The sequence below is a fragment of the Garra rufa genome, chromosome 3 (assembly GCF_049309525.1).
Source record: "Garra rufa chromosome 3, GarRuf1.0, whole genome shotgun sequence".
NCBI classification, from domain to species: Eukaryota; Metazoa; Chordata; class Actinopteri; order Cypriniformes; family Cyprinidae; genus Garra; species Garra rufa.
Window position 1 is genome coordinate 33,566,093 of NC_133363.1, and position 18,579 is coordinate 33,584,671.

Consider the following 18,579-nt stretch of genomic DNA (forward strand, 5'->3'; position numbering starts at 1 on the left):
GTTTTTGCTGTTTCCTATCACAACGGTACATTATCTTGACAAACACAAACACTTGAGCTATTGATGAGAGGAGAAGTTCTTGTTTTAAAATCCGGACTTTTATTTTGAAATAACGGACGTTTGTTGTTGCAGCGTTGCGTTCGTTGTCGGAGCTGCAAGAGCGCACTGATAGGCTCTGTCGATTTATGTGGTGCTTTGATTTTATTAGTTTGGTTTTAAATGAGTGATAAAAGCGAGAGTAAAGATGATAAAAGCAGAAATCGCAGTGTGGTCTATGTTTATAGTCCGGAGTACATCGAGACATGCGACTCACTATCTAAAGTGCCGAACCGGGTGAGATGAACTGCTCTTTAACGTTACTTCACACACTTCCAAACACAACACAACTCTGTTTTATGCAGATGTTTCATATTTTATGTAGAGACATGAACATGAGAGAGATTTGCCATTTTATGGACTACCATAATGTATTACCGTGGTATTATTTTGGAGTTACCATGTAAATTACGTTACCATGCTACATGAATATGTTAATCAACCGTACCACGGAATATATGAAAACACGTTCTTGAATGTAATTTCAGAAGTTATCACAGTATTTTTGTAATTGTTTGAATACAAAAAGTATAAATGAGTATGTGGTTGGTTGGTTTTCTTTACTTCTTTCTTTCTCTCACAGGCGAGTATGGTGCATTCATTGATTGAGGCGTATGGCTTATTGAAATACATGAGGTGTGTCAAGATTATGTGTAACTGAAAACTTCTCAGTTTTTAATATACTTTCTACAGTCGTGGCCAGAAGTTTTGAGAATGACACAAATATTAGTTTTCACAAAGTTTGCTGCTAAACTGCTTTTAGATCTTTGTTTCGGTTGTTTCTGTGATGTACTCAAATATAATTACAAGCACTTCATACGTTTCAAAGGCTTTTATCGACAATTACATGACATTTATGCAAAGAGTCAGTATTTGCAGTGTTGGCCCTTCTTTTTCAGGACCTCTGCAATCCGACTGGGCATGCTTTCAATCAACTTCTGGGCCAAATCCTGACTGATAGCAACCCATTCTTTCATAATCACTTCTTGGAGTTTGTCAGAATTAGTGGGTTTTTGTTTGTCCACCCGCCTCTTGAGGATTGACCACAAGTTCTCAATGGGATTAAGATCTGGGGAGTTTCCAGGCCATGGACGCAAAATGTCAACATCCCCGAGCCACTTAGTTATCACTTTTGCCTTATGGCACGGTGCTCCATCGTGCTGGAAAATGCATTTTTGCCTGTGAAGCCATTTTTATGCAACGCAATGATGGCTGCACGCGTTTCTTTGCTCACCATGGTTAACAATAGACGAACAACGATTTCAAGCATCACCCTCCTTTTAACATGTCAAGTCTGCCATTCTAACCCAATCAGCCTGACATAATGATCTCCAGCCTTGTGCTCGTCAACATTCTCACCTGAGTTAACAAGACGATTACTGAAATAATCTCAGCAGGTCCTTTAATGACAGCAATGAAATGCAGTGGAAAGTTTTTTTCGGAATTAAGTTAATTTTCATGGCAAAGAAGGACTATGCAATTCATCTGATCACTCTTCATAACATTCTGGAGTATATGCAAATTGCTATTATAAAAACTTAAGCAGCAACTTTTCCAATTGCCAATATTTATGTAATTCTCAAAAATTTTGGCCACGACTGTAGTATGTAAATAATGTTTATGTTTTTGAAACTGGTGTGTGTGTGTGTGTTTGTGTGTGTGTGTTTTAGGGTGGTGAAGCCACATGCAGCTTCAATAGAGGAGATGGCTGTGTTTCACACAGACTCTTACCTACAGCACCTGCATAAGATCAGCCAGGATGGGGACAATGATGACCCTCAGTCTGGTGACTTTGGACTGGGTGAGACTTGAATTCAGACATTTAGGCCTGTGATTACTTGACCACATGGCCAAAATTATGTACAGTAATTATTAGAATAAATAAGGACTTCCTTTTCCAGCAGCTTGCATTTTTCTGGGAAGGATTTCCACTAGATGTTGGTTGCAGGAACTTCCTCCTCTTCAGACACAAGAGCATGTGCATTTTGATGTTAGAAACACACACACACACACACACACACACACACACACACACACACACACACACACACACACACACACACACACACACACACACACACACACACACATTCTCTGGGATAAAGAATAATGTGATATTATAAATAATGTCTTTGCTAAATTAAATAATTATATTCTATTTAATAATAAAAAATATAATAAAAACTATATATATATATAATGTAAAACTGTAACACTTTTTTACCCACTAATAATATTAATAAACCTTAAGTGATGTTTTTGGTAAAATTTTTAACTGATAAGTTTAAATATTATTACATGGCATCTTTGCAGAGATTATTGCCATAAAACTGTGGTTCTTAACCAGGGCCTCAGCAAGCTTCTAAAGGGGGCACCAGATGAATTTTAAAAAGAGGAGATTTAAATAAAAATTATAAAAACATGCTAAAATTTTTGAACAGTAAGATTTTTAATGTTCTTTAAAGAAGTCTCTTCTGCTCGCCAAGCCTGCATTTATTTGACCTAAAATACAGCAAAAACAGTAACATTTTGAAATATTTTCTTTGTATTTAAAATCACTGTATCCTGTTTGAATATATATTTTAAAATGTTATTTATTTCTTTAAACAAAGTTACATTTTCAGCCTCATTACTCCATTCTTCAGTGTCACATGATCCTTCAAAAATCATCCTAATATGCTGATTTGCTGTTCAGAACTTTTAGAGACTTATAGAAAATAATACTTTTATTTAGCAAGGAGGCTTTAAATTGATCAAAAGTGATGATGAAGATATTTATAATTTTATAAAACATCTCTATTTCAGATAATTGCTGTTTTTCTTTTCTTTCTGAAGGATCATGTGACTGGAGTAATGATGCAAAAAGTACATACAAATATTTTAGAATTGTATTGTCTTTGCTGTCCTTTGATCAAATAAATGCAGTCTTGCTGAGCAAAAGAGCCTTTTGTAAAAAATAAAACATTCAACTAAAAATAAAAAAAATAATATATATAAATATATATACAGTCAAGCCCAAAATTGTTCATACCCCAGGCAAATTCTGACTTAAAGTTACTTTTATTCAACCAGCAAGTGTTTTTTTTAATTTTTTTTATAAATGACAGACGTCTCCCAGAAGATAATAAGACGATGTACAAGAGGCATCATTGTGGAAAAAATTATTACTCATCTTTTATTCACATTTGAACAAAAAGTATTCAAACCCTTCCCAATAATTGATAGAAAAGCCTATATTGGCTATTACAGTAATCAAACACTTCCTATAATTGCTGACCAGCTTTTTGCATGTCTCCACTGGTATTTTTGCCCATTCATCTTTAGCGATGAGCTCCAACTCATTCAGGTTGGAGGGTCTCCTTGCCATCACTCTGATCTGGCCTCACGTCCTTTCCTTTCATTTATCCACAGATTCTCAATTGGATTTAAGTCAGGACTCTGGCTGGGCCACTGCAAAATGTTAAAGTTTTTGTTCTTTTTTGTTTTTTGTATTTCTTACCGTAAAAACTGTAGCAGTTAATGGACAATCACATTGAATATTTTCAGAAAGTATTTAATTGAAAACTTACGTAAAATATTTCATTTATTTCGTAAGTTAACATGTTAAATGTGGCAGATCTTCAAATTGCTTAAAGATGTTCACAGACCACCTAGCTCCTTTGAATTAGAATTAGGTGTCCATACAATTTTGGCCATATAGTATGTTAGCCAAGCTTTTGGTTTACCTTGTGTTAGTGCAAGCTTGCTAACAGAAGAGGGCAGTATTATACTTGAATCTTTCTCAGACTTTGCAGTTATTACAATCAGTGTTTCATTTTTGCACTGGATTACAGCCATGTGTAATTTAAATGCCTGACAGACTGACACTTCATACTAATCTCCAGGGATAGAGAATGGTGTTATTGTTTTTGAGGGGGAAACAAAGCTCCTGCCAGAGGATCTATTTTAATGTGGCTCAGTGTTTATTGTTCTTTCTCACTCTCCCTCTCCATCACTATCTTTCCTCTCACTTTCCTCTCTACACCCCATCCCATTGTCCCTCTGTGTTATCAAACCCCCCTCTTGTCGCTCTCTTTTGTTCAGGTTATGACTGTCCAGTGGTGGAGGGTATTTTTGATTACGCCGCTGCCGTCGGAGGAGCCACTCTGACTGCTGCCCAGAATCTGCTGGATGGAAAGTGTGATGTGGCCATCAACTGGGCCGGAGGGTGGCATCACGCCAAGAAGTAATACGGCACAACAGGCCTTGTGCCCACCCTCTTGTGTTTCAAGTCCACATCAATCATTGAGATGCCAGTGGCATCCGTAGCATAAGTAATAGGAAGTTCAGCATGGTTTACAATTTAAGTTCAAATTTTAATTTGTTTTGTGGAAGCTTGTTAAACAAGCCGAATTTTTGTAAAATATGTTTGTTTACTGTAAATGAGTGTTTATGTACGTGTCGGACATTGTTCAGTGGGTCACTGGAGCAGCTGATTGAATATGTGTTGTTATATAAGGGACGAGGCATCTGGGTTCTGTTATGTGAATGACGCTGTTCTTGGAATCCTCAAACTGCGCGAGAAGTATGAGAGAGTTCTCTATGTGGATGTGGACCTTCACCATGGAGATGGTAATAACACTTCCATAACAATAACCGTAACAGCCTGTTGTTGTTAATACCATTAAACATCCCTCTTTTCCACAAATAGTTCACAAATTGGCTTTAGATTTAGATCAGACGTCCAAATCCACTTTAACACCAAGAGCAAACGTTAGATAGGTCAGTGACATAACACTTATTTCTAAGTTTCATTAAAACCTTATTAGGTAGTTTTGCATAATATTTGTCTTCTTGGAAAAAAAAATTAAAAAACTTTTTCCACCAAATTAAAGTCATGTGGTGAAAACAACATGTGGGAAACAGGCATACAGCAGAAAATTATCTCATAGGACCTCTTCAGACACTTGTGATTGTGTGTTAAGGTCAGAAAATGTTTCAAATATTCTATAATTTGACCATTTTAAAAAGTTTTTTTTATAAAATGTAAACCAGGTTTTTTTTTCTGTCTCAGTTTAGGCTATTTCCCAAATCCTTTAGTGAAAAAGGGCACTTCCTGTAAACATTTGCTCAAACCTAATTTAATATCCTTTCCTTTAAGTGGACTTATGCATTGTTTCCTCTCCAGGTGTGGAGGACGCTTTCAGCTTCACCTCTAAAGTCATGACAGTGTCTCTGCACAAGTTCTCCCCTGGCTTCTTCCCAGGTTAGTTCAGCATGCCTCTACGCCTCAGTGAAGACCAGCACGTCTTTTAATTCCCTAAATTGACAGTCATGTTTCAAGCCATGCCAGAGCTGGAGCTGCAGGCTCCACTCCAGCGCCCAGAGTCTGATTACCCAGCTGATAACAGAGACTGGAGCTCTGTGGCTTCTTGGAGGCTCTGAGAGCCCCTTCAGTAGTTTAACAATAGCGCTTGGAAAGGTAACTGGGCAAATGCTCTATGAAAGCAAAATGTTGTGGGATTTAATTATTGTTTACTTGATTTATTAATGGATTGTTTTTGCCACACACAGTTGCCAAGTGATATTCACAAGTGACATACTTAGAATCTTAAAGAGATAGTTCTCCCAAAAATAAAAATTATGTCATTAATTACTCACCGTTATGTCAATCCAAACCTGTAAGACCTTTGTTCATCTTCAGAACACAAAATAAGATATTTTTGATGAAATCCGAGAGCTTTCTGACCCTCCGTTGACAGCAGTGGTCCTGCCACGTTCAAGATCCAGAAAGGTAATAAATAATAAAGTGGTTATTTTAGTTTTTTTGCACACATAAAGTATTCTTGTAGCTTTATAAGATTATGGTTGAACCACGTCATGTGGACTATTTTGTTGATGCTCTTGATATCTTTCTGGACCTTGAATGTGGTAGGACCCTTGCTGTCTATGGTAGGATCAGAGACCTCTCGGATTTCATCAAAAATATTTTAAATTGTGTTCCGAAGACGAGTGAAGGTCTTACGTGTTTGGAAAGATGACCAAAACTGTTTTTTCAACCTTTTTTGGTGAACTATCTTTTAATTCATGTGGACATTCTAGCAATAGATTTTCTTAATGTTAAAATAAAATTCCATTCTATGCATATGCTTGTAGCGGAAACCTGACTGAATTGAGTAAAACACAGTAAAGTTAGACTAACTGTCAAAATAACCCATCTATATTTCTTTCTTAACTAGCAAAAGTACACATATTGAATGTGACGACTTCTCTATCATACTGTATGGTTTTGGCCAGAAGCGGAAAAAACTGATCAACTGCGTTTGCATCTGCACAGTAATTGCTCTCGTTTTTTTTTTTTTATATTAGCCCGTCCACTTGCTAACCACATGCTCCGCTCTTCACCGCAGCGGTAATACCCGAAAGTCCAACTTAACAGAAAGTCTTCTAAATCCAAATATAACAGAACATTAAACACTAGCAAGCTCCCCCAATTTTTCATTCGAGAAACATGTAAATAAATAACACTTCATTTCAACATTTCTCTCCCAGTCCAAATCCATGCATAGCATGCTGGGAACTGGAAGTCCCCTGCACAGTTTCAGCAGTGGTAAAATGATGGCAATTAAATTTTGTTCACGTAGTCCTATTGGTTTAAATAAACATCAGTTTACTTTTTTTGGACTGCAAATCACAACGTTTGGTTTAAAAATGGTTCAATAATTGTTATTAGGCAAATGACCAATGAGCAATATCACTGCAGTAGCTTAACCTGAAAAGAACACTACAGCACCTAAGCTTGTATTTCTAATGTTATTGAAAGAAGTCTATTATATTCACCAAGGCTGCCTTTTTTTTGTTTAAGAAGTAGTTAAATTAAAACAGTAATATTGTAAAATATTAGCACAATTTAAAATCAATCTTTTCTATTTTTAATGCATTTTGAAATGTTTTTTATTCCTATGATGGCAAAGCTGACTTTTCAGCAGCCATTACTCCAGGTTCCAGGGTCACATGATCCTTCAAAATCATTCTAATGTGTTGATTTTGTGCTTATGAAACGTTTATTATCATCAATGTTGAAAACAGTTGAAATTTGCTCATTATTAATGTTTGTGGAAACAGTTCTATAATGTATTTACCGTCACTTTTGAGCAAATTAATTCATTCTTGCTAAATAATCTTACTGACCCCAAACTTTTGAACCATACTGTAAATAGCAACATGAATGCTCAGTAAAACTTAAAGGAATGGTTCACCCAAAAATGAAAATTCTTTCATTAATTACTCACCCTCATGTCATTTCAAACCCGTGAGACCTTTGTTTATCTTCTAAACACAAATTAAGATATTTTTTTATGAAATCTTAGGGCTTTCTGACCCTGAACCTTTCACATTTAAGGTCCAGAATGGTACCAAGGACATCGACAAAATAGTGTAATTTTATAAAGATATGAGAATACTTTGTCTCTTCTCCTCTGAGTCACTCTAGCTCCATTTTGGAGAGTATCACAACACGTGCTGTCTGCTGAATGTAAACAACACATGCGTGTGGTGCTGTTGATGTAAAACATGCATGCTCCACGCTTTGTTTACATGCAGATAAAAGTGTGTGTACGCGTCATGGTGCTCACACAGGAGAAGAATGGTTAAATAAAGTATTTTTTGTATTTGTGCACAAAGTATTCTTGTAGCTTCGTAAAATTACGGTTGAACCACTGATGTCACATACTATTTTGTTAATGTTCTTGGTACCTTTCTGTGCCTTGAACATGGAAGGAATCTTGCTGTCTATGGAGGACCAGGGAACTCATACAAAACAAAAATATTTTAATTGTGATCTGAAGATGAACAAAGGTCTTACGGGTTTGGAATGACATGAGGGTGAGTAATTAATGACAATTTTCATTTTTGGGTGAACTAACCCTTTAATATAGATATGTAGATTCATACTGGCCCATCAGTTCTATCAGACATATGAATGACTTTCAGAGAGACCAAATTAAGGCTGTCATTATTTATTTATTTATTTTCACAGGCACAGGTGATGTGGCTGACACTGGACTTGGTAAAGGACGCTGGTATGCTGTTAACGTCCCCCTTGAGGATGGAATCCGCGATGATCGCTACTGTCAGATCTTCACTAGGTCTGTAAAGATCCAGTAACCAACCAATATTATCAACTTCCTTGAAATGTTTTGTTTGTCCCCATGTCATTTAAACATTTGTTGGTGTTTTCTCTTAGTGTGATGCAGGAAGTCAAAGCTCTGTTTAACCCTGAAGCAGTTGTGATGCAACTTGGAGCGGACACCATGGCGGGTGACCCCATGTGCTCCTTCAATATGACTCCCATTGGAGTTGGAAAATGTCTGAACTATGTACTGGATTGGGAGTTACCCACTGTGCTTCTAGGAGGAGGTTTGTGTCATTGTTTTTGTTGAACTGTATCACACTCCCAAAATGAAAAATCTGTCATCATTTACTCACCCTCAGTCGTTCCAAACCATTAAGACTTTCGTTCATCTTCTAAACACAAATACAGATTTTTTTAATATTCCCATCATTTTTATCCACGCAGCAAGTTCATAAAGAGAACGTAAAAGTAGTCCACATTGGTTTAGCAGTTTAATCCATGTCGTCTGAAGTGACATTTTTGGTTTATATGAAGAACAGATTTAATTTATACTTTTATTCATGCACTCTTTCTAACTGCTTGATTCATATGGATTTACTTTTACTTTGTCCTTTTTGTACTTAATCATGCAAGTTTCAGTGGATGGGCAAAAAGAATGAGAGATGATCAAATGTAAATATTCAATTAAATCTTCATTTGTGTTTAAGATGTTACGTGTTTTAAATGACATGAGTGTGAGTAAGTGATGACAAAATTTTCATTTTGGGTGAACTAAACATTTAAAAAACAGCAGTGTTGCCTAAGTTTCTTCTCCCTTCATGCCTTAACGCTGACAACTACATCTTCTGTCCTTGTTGCCAGCTTTCTGACTCGGCCAAAAAGTTTATTAGTGTGTTGTTACTGCCAGGGGGGGTTGGGCTGAGAGAAGAAAGTGAACTTTTGTGATTTTAGCCCATTTTGAAATGAGCTCTAAGCTGCAGACCTGCCCAGCCAAGCTCTAGATGAAAGGTAGTAATTACACTAGTACAATGAAGCCCTTTTGCTGACTTGAATCCCCCTTCTCTCTCTCTTTCGCTCTCTGCGTATACAAATCTGCCTCTCTCTGTCCTTCTCAGGCGGCTATAACCTTGCCAATACTGCCCGCTGCTGGACCTATCTAACGGGGACCGTCCTAGGACAGACTTTGTCTTCTGAGATCCCGGACCACGAGGTGAGACCCCGCTCCCTCTCTTCTTTCAGCAGCTGTATAAAACTCGGCGCTCTCCTCCTCTTCCTCTTCCATTCCTGCTGAGTCACCCGGTCTAATCAGAGATGTCCAAGCACCTCTCAATAACCGGGTTTGTTTTCATGTGATTCAGGAGCAGGGAGGGGGGGGCGTGCGTGTGCACACCAGTGAAGGGGTCTTAACAATACTACTCTGTCCCTACCGGTTGACTGAGAGGGACTTGTGCTTTTCTTTCCTCAACTGTTTATGCCCCCTCTCTTCTCTTTCTCTTTCCTTAGAGAAAGAGAATGTGTGTACCCAATTCTGAGTGAGCCCTTTTAGGAGCTTTTTTGAGAAGCTTCTGAGGAGAGATGAAGGGCTGGAAAGGCCTTCTGGTTGGTCTGGGAGAGTTTGATATCTCTCTTTTCTTCTAACTGACAAAGAAGGTCTTTTAATGTTTATAGAAAGCGCTTTCATGGCCACCGCAATAAAAGATGCCATTGTTTCAGCTGACATGACCTTCTGCGTCATGTTGACCTTTGACCACTCAACAGGGCAAGCAACCAAAATAAAGCAGTGTAGATAACTTTCAGGGTGTTCGTTAATGACAATGATGATTGTGATGATGATTAATACAATTGAAGAGATTTGAGCTAGAGATTCTTCAAAACCATAGCACAACAGAATATGATTATGTAATGATGCTAAACTGTAATTGGCCCTAGAAGTCAATAGTGCCCTGCTGGGAGTAACTTCATTGTCTGTCATTATCCACCTTTTTCTTGAATGTGAAAATCACTCCCAACTGCAACTATGCTTTACATTTCCGCTCTCTGGTGTTTCTAGTCAAATTAGTGTGTTTTTGGATTTAGGGCTGATGATATAATGTTAACACACACATCGGGGCGAAGTTCGGAGGATTTTGTCCACGAAAAAAAGCACACATTACTTTAACACATTTTTTACACACTGTATTTTAACTTAGGTGCTGCAAGCCATGCTCATTTTCTCTTGTCAGCGTTTAGCTTACAGCGCTGAACATGGCCAGATTTGCTGTTGCACAAAACAAGTACTTCACATGAATTCCTTACATTTATTGCTGTTACTCTGGCAGCCAACAAGAGCACAACTTAACCATGCACACATTTTTATATTTAGTTACAGTGAAAAGGTTTAATTCAGTCAATCTTTTTTTTTATCCCATTTTAACATAGATGCGACAGCATCCTAACAGAACTTAGAATCCATCATAGCGGCGCTGATTATTTGCTCAGGAAATAGGTGGATATGAAGCATCCTTCTCAACTGAGAGCCATTAAAAATTATATACAGTTGAGGTCAAAAGTTTACATACACCTTGCAGAATCTGCAAAATGTTAATTATTTTACCAAAATAAGAGGGATCATACAAAATGCATGTTATTTTTTGCTTAGTACTGACCTAATTAAGATATTTCATATAAAAGATGTTTACATATAGTCCACAAGAGAAAATAATAATTGAATTTATAAAAATTATCCTGTTTAAAAGTTTACATACACTTGATTCTTAATACTGTGTTGTTACCTGAATAATCCACAGTTGTTTTGTTTGTTTGTTTGTTTGTTTGTTTGTTTGTTTGTTTAGTAACAGTTGTTCATGAGTCCCTTGTTTGTCCTAAACAGTTAAACTGCTCACTGCTGTTCAGAAAAATCCTTCAGGTCCAACAAATTCTTTGGTTTTTCAGCATTTTTGTGTTTTTGAACCCTTTCCAACAATGACTGTATGGCTTTGAGATCCATCTTTCCACACTGAGGACAACTGAAGGACTCATATGCAACTATTACAGAAGGTTTAAACTCTCACTGATGCTCCAGAAGGAAAAACGATGCATTAAGAGCCGGGGGTGTAAACTTTTGAACCAATTGAAGTTGTGTACATTTGTCTTATTTTGCCTAAATATCATATTTATTTTATTTAGTACTGTGCTTCAGAAACTACAGAAGATACCTGCATGTTTCCCAGAAGACAAAATAAGTTACATTTACCCTGATCTTCAAATTCAAAAGTTTCCATACCCCTGGGTCTTAATGCGTTGTGTTTCCTTCTGAAGCATCAGTGAGCATTTGAACCTTCTAATAGTTGCATATGAGTCCCTCAGTTGTCCTCAGTGTGAATAGATGGATCTCAAAATCATACAGTCATTGTTGGAAAGGGTTCAAATTCACAAAAATGCTAAAAAACCAAATCATTTGTAGGGCCTGAAGGATTTCTCTGAAGAACAGCTGGCAGTTTAACTGTTCAGAACAAAGAAGCGACTCATGAACAACTCACTAAACAAAAAACACAGCTGTGGATCATTTAGGTAACAACACAGTATTAAGAATCAAGTGAATGTAAACTTTTAAACGGGTTCATTTTTATAAATTTTTCTCTCTTGTGGACTATATGGAAAACGTCTTTCATGTGAAATATCTTATTCAGGTCTGTACTAAATAAAAAATAACATGCAGATTGTATGATCCCTCAGGTGTATGTAAACTTTTGACCTCAACTGTATGTATTCTAAAAATTTTGCAGCATATATTTGGTACGTTTAACAATTTATTACACTGGATGTTTTACTTGAGCCAGAGTTTTTGGGGGGGGCTCTTAAATGTATAAAATGGACTTAAGTGTTTTTTTAAAAGAAGTCATATGTTCACCAAAATACAGTAAAAACAGCAATATTGTGAGTTATTACAATTTAAAATAACTTTTCAATTTTATTTATATGATGGCAAAGTTGAATTTTAAGCAGCCATTACTTCAGTCTTCAGTCGTATCAGTTTCTTCAACTTCTACACAGTTTATATTTTTCACTGTTTATCTGGTTTATTGATTGGTTGATTCATTGTTGTGAAATATGTGGAAAAATATAAAGTAATAACCTAGTAGTAAATAATCTGATTTTAATAATGTGCTTTGTAACTTTAGAAATCCTTATTATAAATTCTTGGCTTTCTCTCTTCATATTTTTTGGGTGATGCAGAGTTCCTTCAGATCTGTTTGTCAGTTTTGTCCAATCCGCTTATTGTTCATTGTGACTTTTAATGAAAACTGTTCACTATTCCTTCCAGAGTGTTTGTCCAGACCTCACCCAGTTCAGTTCAGATAATTGTCAGTCAGTACCTTACAAAAAGTATCTCAAAATCATTGACAAATGGGCAGTAATGCTGTATCTTGGCAGTGTTTTTACTCTTTCAACACTTTTTTTGGCAACGTTTTTACCAAAATTGAAAAAAACCAAAACCTTTTGTAATTTAAACCTTATAACTTGCAGGAAATATGGTGTGGTGTGCTTGAAAATTATTCTATTCTATTCTCTTTAATGGTGAAAACATTTATTTGGTACCAAACATTAGATTCTCCATATGCTGGCCATATGAGCCAGGTCCACGGCGTACTTAGTTTCGGACCACCACTCCTTCTCCCCCTTCTCCTCATCTCCTTCTCATTCCTCTTCTTTTTCTCTATAGCTTCTTTTCCTTCATTGTTCCCTCCATCGGCTTTTCAAAGCATGAAACATTCTCTTCTCCCCTCTTAGAGAGAGGAACCCCCATCTCCTTACCAGCACTGTTATTGTGTGTCCATCCCGGCCGAACAAAACACTATTTAACTGTAGTGTGAGTCCATAAAGACAAAGATGGTTGAGAGAGAGAGGCAGAAAGAGAGCGATAAGGCTGTTAAAAGACAGAGAGCCATCCACCAATGGGGGTATAAAAAAAGATAGAAGAGTATTGCACCATAGAAGAAGCTGGGAAAAGAGAGGTTGAACAAGAAGCACTTTGTACCTGTGCAATCTCGCTCTCTCTCTCTCTCTCTCTGTCTCCCCTCGAGCCGGTCCAGCTGCTGAGACTCTGAGGCGGCTCAGTCTGGGTTCTGCCCTGCCAGGACTGCAAACAATGAAGACAGACTGGAGTGGAGGCACACAACGAGCTCATTCAGGCCCTGTCACAGACACAGAGAGATGAAAAAGTGAGGCTAATATAGACAGTCCTCTCACAAGGGAGAAAAAATGCAGAGCCTTTTATTTCGACCTGAATTGTTTCTCTTTAAGAAGCTGATGAATTGGAAAAGCTTGTGCTGTGCTTGGGCCAAGACAGCCCTGATATTGGTCTAAATAAATGCCATTGTTGGCATTACAGGCACCGTCGTCTCCTTTTATTGCGAGGCAACGCTGTGTAGATCCACATGCTTTTTTGTCAACCCTTTTGCACTAATAAAATGTCTCTCTTCGATCTCTCAGCCCAAATCATAGCCCAAATGTAGGCAAGATCTAGCTGATTGAGATGTGCAACTCAGGACACAGTTAGCAACCGAATTAGAGACACACAAGTCTCTGAGATGCTGTGGCATTAAAGTTGTGTCACTGGGAGGTATGTAATTAAAGTTGTTGTGTAAAGGCGAAGTGTGTAATTTTTGTGCCACTAATAACACCAAATGGAATTCCAAAGAGGTTTCCCAGACACATCTTTTGTTGTGCCCGACTGTAATTATTCAATAAATCACTCCTGCCCTAAACTCACAGTATTGATTGAGCTAGAACTATGCGGTATACAATTTTTCATATCGCAGTAACCGCAGAAACTTTATCATGGTTTATTAATAGGCCACTGAATTACATTACAAATACAGGTTGAGAAGTTAAGCAGACTTGTGCTCATTATTAAAAGCTTAAGCACTTTTCTTAAAATAACTGAAAGAACCTTGAATATTTAAATACAATAAAACAGTACATAATAAAAATGCTTGAAATAGCTAATTTTAGGCACAGATTAAATTAGCCTTTTCTGGCTTCATGTATTGTGTTTCAGATTTAACTTTTAACTTGGTTTGTTGCGCTGCAGGCGTCCCAAGTTCAAATCTGACTCGAGGACTTTTCCCGATCCCACCCCTTCTCTGTCTTCCACTTCACTTTCTGTCTCCTCTAGACTGTCCTGTCAAAAATGTAAAATAAATAAATAAAATGTATAAAAAAATGTTTGAAAATACATATTAAGTTTTTAAGTGCTATTGTTTAGTAAACACCATCACAAAATCAAAAACATGATAGATGTTTGAAATCTATTGAATATTTCAATCTAAGCCACATTGAAACACTTTGTTTACTGTGGTTGCTGTGATATTTTAGACAAATTCTTGTCTAAGAGAGGTGAAAATCTAAAACGCAGAATAAAGATTTTACAGTTGACAACTTTGCATTGTTACTTACTGGCAAAAACCTAAATAGCTGTGTTATAGAAAAAGTTAAAGGGATAGATTCCCCAAAAATGAAATTCATGTAGTTTCAAACCTGTATGCCTTGTGTTCTTCAGTGTAACATTTATTAAAATATCTTCAGTAACGCTTCTGAATAGGGAACACATATTCACCATTAACAAGTTTTCACTGAATAAACTCCTATTTTGCTGCTTATTATTAGTCAGTAAGGTAGTTGTTAAGTTTAGGTATTGAGTCAGGTTAAGGGATCTAGAACATGGTGATATAGAATAACGCATTAATGTGTGCTTATAAGTACTAATTAACAAGTAGTTAGTTAAAGGGGTCATGAACTGCATTTGTGTTTTATTTTGTACTGTTCTCTAAGGGTCCACTTATAATGTTATCAAGATTTTTACATTAAAAAACATATTTTAGGCTATTTTCTGTCCTGTTTTAACACCCCTCATCCAAACACTCTCTTTGAATAAGCGTGGCGGATTATAGACTCAGAAGTAAACGCCCACTGCTATGATTGGCTAACAGTTGTGTTTGCAACTGTTGTGTTTACAGCCAAACAGTAGTGACCACACAATAAAAACGACATTACTGTTGGATCCAATATAGTTGGCACAGAATCGCCTTTTAGTTTCAATCTTTCTGAAAATCCTAAGTTAAAATGTGCCTTGTTTGTGAACAAATCCTCTGTGAAATTCAGTGAACAAAGGGCCAACTTCTTGCTGACACCGCCTGGAACCTAATTAAAAAGCATGGCTAAACAGGCAGTGATGTAGAAGCAGGCGTTGATTTTCTCTGCGGAGGTGCCGTTTAGTCGCACTATTACGTCATAAAGTGGCACATTCCATAACCTGTCGTCTTGGCAGAGTGGTTTTAATATAAGCTGTTTTTAGACTAACAAGAAAGTTGAGTTCTGAAATGTACATAATGTTTTTATACCACAATGACCTTACAGTTGAATTCAAAAGTTTACATACAACTTGCAGAATCATACAAAATGCAAGTTTTTTTTTTTTATTTAGTACTGACCTGAATAAGATATTTCACATAAAAGATGTTTACATACAGTCCACAGGAGAAATTAATAGTTGAATTTATAAAAATGACCCCGTTCAAAAGTTTACACACACTTGATTTTTAATACTGTGTTGTTACATGAATGATCCACAGCATTTTTTTTTTAGTGATAGTTGTTCCTGAGTCCGTTGTTTGTCATGAACAGTTAAACTGCCCACTGTTCCTCTGAAAAATTCTTTGGCTTTTCAGCATTCTTGTGTATTTAAACCCCTTCCAACAATGACTATATGGCTATGAGATCCATCTTTTTTACACTGAGGACAACTGAGGGGCTCATATGCAACTATTACAGAAGGTTCAAACACTCAAACGCTCCAGAATGAAACGCGATGAAAATAGGAGCTGGGGTGAAAACTTATTGAATTTGAAGGGTAAATTAAACTTATTTTGTCTTTTGCAAAACATATAAGTATCTTCTGAAATGAAAAAAATATATATATTCAGGAAAAATAAGAAAAATATACACATCTTCATTCTGTTCAAAAGTTTATACTCCTGGCTATTAATGCATTGTTTCCTTCTGAAGCATCAATAAGCATTTAATCCTTCTGTAATGTTTTTCTTGTGGACTATATGTAAACATCTTTTATGTGAAATATCTTATTCAGGTCAGTACTAAATAAATAACATGCATTTTGCATGATCCCTCTTATTTTGGTAAAATAATTAACATTTTGCAGATTCTGCAAGGTGTATGTAAACTGTGTCTAGACGAAGGGAAATTTTAAGTTCATGATGCCTTTAATAGTGAGAATTGGACCTTAAAATAAAGTGTAACCATATCTTCTATTAAGAAAATGTTCACCAAAACAATTCTTCAAAATATCCTGTCATACAAATTTGGAATGACATGAGGTTGAGTAAGTGATAACAGCTTTGGGTGAACTCTACAGAACACTGTAAGTGCATTGGTTAAGAGGACAGGAAAGTGTTAAATCCACACAAAGTTCCTGTTGATGGCCAGTTTGGCTAGACTGGGAACGTGTGGCTTTGTTCTGGTCAAATCTTATCAGCATGTGGTAGGAAATTTGCGATGTTTTTGTTTGAGTGCTGTCAGGGACTCTGCTCGGTCTGCGGGTGGAAACGGCCCTCACTGCTCTGTGGCCAGTCAACATCTGTACATCCTCTCTTTTTTTAAAAACTTCTTTTCACTCGTTTCTGCCAAGTTATTTTCAGCACAGCCCAATGAAATAACAAACACCCAGAGCTCTGTTTCCCCCCTGCAGCCAGTCAGCCAGATAGACGTCTGATCCTCCCTCTCTCTCTCTCTCTCTCTCTCTCTCTCTCTCTCTTGTTCTTCTTTTATTTAACTCTATTTCACATGAGAATTCAGAGGGGGGTTACAAGGAATGGACAGCATCACTTCCCCCAATTGTACAAACAGTGTCTCTTGTAGACAAACTTCAACATACCAGTAACTGAAGTACTCCACCCATGATCTCAAACACTTAGCCACAGAGTTTACAGGTGCCTACACAGGTGTATCGTTCATTCGTGAGCTTAGCCAGCTAACTTAAACACAATCTAAAGATGACAGCTGTGGTTACGCTAGTCAAACAGTGCTAAAGTGATTTGTAAGGTTTCTATCCTGTCTGAATTACTTGAGGAGGGGGTGAAGACCACACTGGGCTAAACGGGGACAGACAGCGCAGACCTTTTTGAGGTTGTTTAGTTTCTTATGTCTCAAGTTGTGGTGTTATTTGTGAAATGTTCTTTTAGAAATTGTTTTTGATACACAAGTTCTCACTGGCTGCCAACTTTTTCACAGCAAGTTCAACAGGATGTTGTGAGTGCCAGCAGTGTTATGTTTGCATTGTCTGTAGTTTTGCCCTTTGAACCAGGTCTGGTACTTCACTGTAAAGTGCGAGACAGACAGGCTGTCAGCACGGGTTTGGCTCATTACCGCCGGCACGTACTGACCGATCTAGAAGGGAAACGTTTCAGACAGTGAGTAGATGCTGTTTGTCCGCCCATGTTATTGACTTAAGATAATAACAAAAAACACCCTGTGTTTAATGATTTAGTGACAGTTATGATTTCATACAGCTTACAGGGAGAACGCAACAGGCCTTCAGGTGTTCCTTAACCTCTCCAATCTCTCCATCTTGAAGAAAACTTGTGACGCCACAACAGTAACAATTAGCCTGGCCTCTGTATCTTCTTTTGTGGGTGGGACTTTTTGTGCCGTCGCGTCTGGGAAGTAGCTGGCTCCCAGAATTCCGGAGTGGAATAAATGCTGGAAATGAGCTTTGGGGAAGTCCATAATGAATGTTGGGTGGTGTTGATAGTTAAGGGGTCAGAGTTCAAAAGGTTAAGAGATGAAACCTAAACTCACCTTTATGATGGGACACTTGGAGACAATGAAGTGTTGGGTTATATTTTGACTTGGAGAGTGGATCATTATTGTTTTTATTTCTTAGTCTGCCCTTTTGAGGAGGGAGTTACTGACCTTTTCTGTGTTGTCTAATTTTATCTGACTTAATCAACTTGTTTATCATCTATTTTTGAAATGAGATAATTTTTCTCAATCATGGCAAAAGTTGAAGGGATAGTTAAAAAAAAAATGGCATCAATTCAAATAGATTATACATTACAATACCAGTCAAAAGTTTTTGAACAGTAAGATTTTTAATGTTTTTTAAAGAAGTCTCTTTTGCTCACCAAGCCTTTATTTGATCCAAAGTACAGGAAAACAGTAAATTTCTGAAATATTTTTACTATTTGAAATAGCTGTTTTCTATTTGAAAATATTTTCAAATGTATTTATTCCTTTGATCAAAGCTACATTTTCAGCATCATTACTCCAGTCTTCAGTGTCGCATGATCCTTCAGAAATCATTCTAATATTCT

At 37.0% G+C, this 18,579-nt stretch overlaps 1 protein-coding gene across 1 annotated transcript in view; it reads left to right on the plus strand.

The window, feature by feature from the left end:
* The first annotated feature begins 144 nt into the window (after window positions 1-144).
* The window catches only part of hdac8 (histone deacetylase 8), a 32,608-nt gene continuing 14,173 nt past the window's right edge, over window positions 145-18,579 (plus strand). Inside the window, exons 1-9 of the mRNA XM_073836989.1 lie at window positions 145-333; window positions 680-732; window positions 1,767-1,897; window positions 4,180-4,321; window positions 4,595-4,707; window positions 5,264-5,341; window positions 8,114-8,222; window positions 8,321-8,493; window positions 9,325-9,419. Coding sequence (XP_073693090.1) covers window positions 220-333; window positions 680-732; window positions 1,767-1,897; window positions 4,180-4,321; window positions 4,595-4,707; window positions 5,264-5,341; window positions 8,114-8,222; window positions 8,321-8,493; window positions 9,325-9,419 — 1,008 coding nt within the window. The 5' untranslated portion in view covers window positions 145-219. The remainder of the gene's footprint in view (window positions 334-679; window positions 733-1,766; window positions 1,898-4,179; window positions 4,322-4,594; window positions 4,708-5,263; window positions 5,342-8,113; window positions 8,223-8,320; window positions 8,494-9,324; window positions 9,420-18,579) is intronic.